Raw genomic sequence first — 5,192 nt, 5'->3', positions numbered from 1 at the left:
GGTGTTGGTGCTGCAGGGCGGTGCTGTGGCTCTGGGCTGTGTCAGCGATGGYTTCCCTGTCCCCACGGTGTCRTGGCTGAAGGATGGCCGGGCCCTGAGCACYGGGGGTGCCCTGAGCCCCAGCAGCGGGGGGATGGTGCTGCAGGTGCTGCGGGCAGAGCCTGGGCACGCTGGCACCTACACCTGCGTGGCTGCCAACGCYGCCGGAGACAGCAGCAAGCACTTCGTGCTCAAGGTGCTGGGTGAGTGGGCCCTGCCAGCAGGAGCAGGGATGAGACACTTCAGCAACCTCCAGGAACAGGGGGTATTTCCAGGGGTTCACAGCATCCCAGAGGGSTTGGGCTTGGGGGGGACCCTAAAGCCCATCCAGTGCCACCCCCTGCCATGGGACACCTTCCACTCTCYCAGSCTGCTCCMAGCCCCACTGTCCAGCCTGGMCTTTTCTYTGAATGATSAATGAGAGAAGTAAGGAAATGGAAGGTCCCTAAAGATGTGTGAGTGTGCAATACAGTATRTATTTCCCAAGCACTGAAATGTGCTGTAATTAATATAACTGGGTGCTGTAAATGAGTAACTTTGCTCAGCAGAAATTCAGCWTGTCAGGAAGAAGCACAACAGTTAAAGGGCTGATCATGTATTTGCTGTAATTATATAATGTGCTTTATATGTGTTTCTGAAAACATTTTCTGACAAATGATTCCAAATCATAAAAGATGCAGAGTCAGATGAAATTACCTGAATTCCTCAGTGAGGTCATGATACACTCAGAAATAATTAAATATAGACTAATTCTGCAGACTCCACCCACAAGATCACCTTTTATAGGATTTTTCAGTCAGTTTTCTCAAAGTTTTTGAGTCCAATAAGGACTGGAAAGCTTTTCTTTCCGCAGAGCCACCTCACATCAATGGTTCAGATGAGCCAGAAGAGCTGTCTGTCATCATTAACAACCCACTTGAGCTCCTCTGCATCTCYTCTGGCATCCCAGTGCCCAAAATATCCTGGATGAAGGATGGGCGCCCACTGCTGCAGACGGACAATGTTCACGTGCTAAGGGAAGCCSTCCGAATAACCAGTGCTCAGGTGCAGTGTTTGGTTTGAAGCAGGCTCAGGTCTGCAATCCCTAAAAGGGGTCCTGCCTTAGGACCGTCCTCAGAAGYGTCCTAAAACCCTGTGAAATCACCCACCTGTGTTAGTGGTTAGAGAAGGGTCCAGGGCAAACAACCTTTAAAAGCCTGCATCAGTAAACTGAGGCTGGATCCAACTGTGGATGCCCRGGTGAAGTTCCCCAGGCAGAAGCAGGAAAAGGCTTGGGTTTGATTGCTGCTGGGTTTGTCTATAAAACAAACACTTCTGGGCTGTGCAATGAGATTACAGGAAGGAGGAACTGTAAAAGTGTTCAGGGTTGTGTGTGCACAAAAGGATATCTTCAGTACCCAAACCTGAGCCTGCCTTAGATGRATCCCTGTAGCCAATTCCATCTTTAGTGCTGGAAACACATTACCCAGAGAGATTCCTGGAGTCCTGCAACTCTGAGCCATCTGTGAATAACCCCATCATGGTAAAATAAAGAAGCGTTCAAGAGCTTCATTACTTTCTTTTCAGGCATTCTGTATCTCCCGTGCTGATGTTCAAGTGCTGCCTGTTGTACATTGTTGATGTCTTTGTATTTGTTTGTTTCGCTGAATTTTCCCCATAATCTGAGGTTTCTGCTGAAGTTGTCCCTGTGTTTCCAGGTGGAGGACACAGGAAGATACACGTGTTTGGCATCTAGCCCAGCAGGAGATGATGAAAAGGAATATTTAGTACAAGTGCACGGTAAGTTTAATTGAGGAAAAAAAAATATTTCTTCAAAGTGTAAACTGCTAAGGTATATGTCAGCATCTAATTTACCAATCATGTATTCGCAAAGATGAAATATTCTGTGATATTACACCATGTGGTCATAATTAATGTTTCTGAGTAAGGATCGTTATTCTGAATGTGATACAGGATTAGAAGGAAAGCTCCACATGATTTCTGTTACGATTCCAAGTSTTATTTTTGAACCTCTAGGAAGCTCACAGATGTCAGTATTTGGCTGGATCAAGTTTGTTGTGCTCACTGAGTAGAGATGTGAAATATGAAATAAAGTGATATATTTAACACAGATATTGAGAGGAAGAGCTAATTAATGACACCAGAGTTTGCACTTATTTTAACCCRTAGAGATAAATGGGGATTTTTCAGTAAGTAGTTGTCATGCAGGCTCGTTGTGATGTTGACTGTGCTCTCTGTTTGTGTGGCAGTGCCCCCCAACATCGCGGGCGCCGGGGGCCCGCAGGAGCTGGCGGTGCTGCAGAATGGGCAGGTGACCCTGGAGTGCAGGTCGGACGCTGTGCCCCCTGCCACCGTGTCGTGGCTGAAGGACGGTGAGCTGCTGCAGGTACAGAGCTCGTGTGCTGCCTTTGCTCCCTGCGCCTGTCCCAGCCGTGCTCCAGGTCTCTTGCTTGCCCTCAGCCCCAGTTGCGTGCCCTGAGCTCAGAGCAGCCCCAGTGCCACCGCAGGCAGCCCCAGAGGAGCCCCCAGAGCCAGCAGCCATGTGAAGTGGCCCTCCCGCTGTGACTTGTTCTTTTTTCCTTTAGGGGGATCCCTTGCTCCTCCTGGATCCTCTGAGCAGTGCTAGAAGCCTTCGGTAAACTCCTGAATGGCTTCCCAGGAAAGGTAGCTGAGACAAGACTGCACTCTCTGTTTCCTTTGGCTGTATCATGCATCCTCCTGCTMTGGTAGCATTTAGAAAGGAATTGAAGGTCTTTTAGAGAACATGGGTTTCTAATCACCAAGTTTTGTACCAAGTGCATCTTTACCACTCAGCATTCTGTAGTGCCGTGGCAAGGCAGAGAGTCTCTGCTGGTTGAGAGACAGTTAGCAAGGTGAAGATGGTTTATACAAAAGGAATTTTTTTTCTTCCCATCTGTGGGATCACTCGTGAAACAGGTGCTTTTCAACTGAACATGGAAGTTCAGTTATTAATTGAAATTGATTGGTATTTTTCCCTCATTTGATCTTTRTTCATTAATATAGAGGAAACAAATTGTCCCCCTTTGCTGTGGTCCATCACTGGATCTCCACCCAAGTTATTTCTTGTTTGCTTTCCCCTGACATTCCATTCCTCAGACTCTCTTTCTGGTACATTTAGAAGAATTACATTTTACTGGAGGAAGTAAGGATATGGTGGGTGAAAATGTTTCACAAAGTGCTGCTAGGGACCATGATCTTAGTATAGACCAGGAATCTGCTAGAAACAAAATGAACAGAAACATTCTGCTTCTGAGCAGTTAATTCTTTAATTGGGAGTGGGTTTTTTAAAGAAAGCAAGGTTGAATGAGGCTTGGAAATGAAATATATGAACACTTAGTCTTCATTGTGTTTTAAAAGCAATGCTTAGTGAACATAAACCATGAAAAGCAGCTACTGTTAAAAATATTCCCCAGGAAACAAAAGTAGAGGTGCTCAGCTGGTAACCCGGGAATTATTTTTGTGTTGTTAGTTTTCCTCCTGCCTCATGAATTCATKTCAGAATATGAGGGCTGAAGTACTTGAGACCTTAAACCTCATCCAGTGCTACCCCCTGCCATGGGCAGGGACACTTTCCCCTATCCCAGGCTGCTCCAAGTCCCAGTGTCCAGCCTGGCCTTGGACACTGCCAGGGATCCAGGGGCAGCCACAGCTTCTCTGGGCACCCTGTGCCAGGGCCTCACACCATGAGTTTATATAAATACGTGCTCTAGGTCAGAAGAAACCAGTGTCCTCCCCAGTGCCTGGTTCCTTTCTCGACCCCAAAGAAATGTAACAGCTGGAAATGGAGGAGCTTGGGTGTGCAAAGAGAGGTGAGGAGCTCATTGGCAAATCATCCTCCTTTCCTGGAAAAGTGGARGTGTCACAGCAACAAGAGAGGGCAAGAGAAAGGCAGGTTCTCAGCTTGCCTTTCTTTCTTCAATTTCAATATCCCTGATTTTGTGAAGCAGCCTCGTGGTGGGGGWGTCACTCCTTGTGCTTTCCTTGTCTCCACTGGGCAGATTCTGAGGCTGTCCTAGTTCATCCCTATATGCTGCCAGCAGTGGAAACGTGCAGCACCACCTTCTCTGGCAGCAGAGCTGTGGAAAAGATTTGACCTCCAGCAACTTTGAAGTCATGGCACTCTTCAGGGATTTGGAAATGCACATTAGGGGTTAGGAAAAMTAGAAACGAGCTTCTTGGCCTAATCTGGCTTTATTCAAATGCTAAAAGACTTGATGAATTTGTACATTTTTCCAGCATGGGTTTTCCGACTTACTTTGAGTAGAACCTGAGGATTAAGTTATAGCTTCATCCCTTGTCTTTGGTTATCTCTAGGTTCCTGCATTTAGAAAACAACACACAGGCTGTGTTCTCAACAGGAAATGATTGCCCAAATCTGTCCATAACCCACGCTGTTGGTGAGCTGTGTCACCTGAGAGCTCTGGCCCTGCCTGCTGCCTCGGAGCTGGTGCTGAGTGTGAGAGCAGGGTACCAGGGTGGTGGTGCAGAACCACGGGAGTTTCATCTCTCTGGGTGCCCTTCTCAGGCCCTCCAAACATAAGAGTGGAAGGGAATGCTAGCTGTCATTTCCATCCACAGRCTGATAGCACATTCTGGACAAGCTGAATTTGTGCTCTTTTCTCTGCTGGTTTTTATCCAGTCAGGTCCCTGAGCACCCATAGCTGATGTTGCTGTGTGTGATTGACACAGACATGACGCAGGCGGGTGTGGTGACAAAACTGTCTGAGCTGGCTCCTAGCAGGGCTGTGGGATCAACTGTAGGGCTGGGACGAGGGGCAGCCCGTGCCCACAGCTCTGGCAGGGGAGCTCCTGGCTGGTGAATGCCACTGGCTAAGCCTGTGCTGGCTCCCACCTGAGCCTGACTGTGCTGCTGGAAGAGCAGAGGGGAGAAGCTTCCATTCTTTCTGCCCGTAGTGTGCAGAGATCAGAAAGATAAATGGAATTAGCCATGTGCTGTTTGCTGCCCCTTTCCATGCAAACTYCAAAATCCTTTGGCTCTGTGACAGCTGCCTCCTTCAGGCACAAGCCCAGTGGGGTTTCAATGGAGAACCAGTAAGTAATAATAAGTTTTTAAAAGCGTTTGCCCTTTTCTCTTCAGGGCTGTGGAGGCAGCAGTGAGTCCAGCCCCTGTT

General features: G+C 47.9%; 1 protein-coding gene across 1 annotated transcript in view; it reads left to right on the top strand.

Annotated features, from left to right (window-relative positions):
• HMCN1 (hemicentin 1) overlaps nt 1–5,192 on the top strand; it is a 170,970-nt gene that overhangs the window by 135,204 nt on the left and 30,574 nt on the right. The window contains exons 68-71 of the mRNA XM_057380547.1: nt 1–242; nt 893–1,083; nt 1,737–1,818; nt 2,289–2,425. The exon at nt 1–242 is cut by the window's left edge and continues 42 nt beyond it. Coding sequence (XP_057236530.1) covers nt 1–242; nt 893–1,083; nt 1,737–1,818; nt 2,289–2,425 — 652 coding nt within the window. The remainder of the gene's footprint in view (nt 243–892; nt 1,084–1,736; nt 1,819–2,288; nt 2,426–5,192) is intronic.

The sequence above is a fragment of the Malurus melanocephalus genome, unplaced genomic scaffold (assembly GCF_030028575.1).
Source record: "Malurus melanocephalus ecotype Western Australia unplaced genomic scaffold, MMel_1.1 scaffold_459, whole genome shotgun sequence".
In the NCBI taxonomy this organism is placed as follows: Eukaryota; Metazoa; Chordata; class Aves; order Passeriformes; family Maluridae; genus Malurus; species Malurus melanocephalus.
The sequence above is the reverse complement of the archived record's forward strand: the minus strand, read 5'-3'. Positions and strand labels throughout refer to the sequence as shown.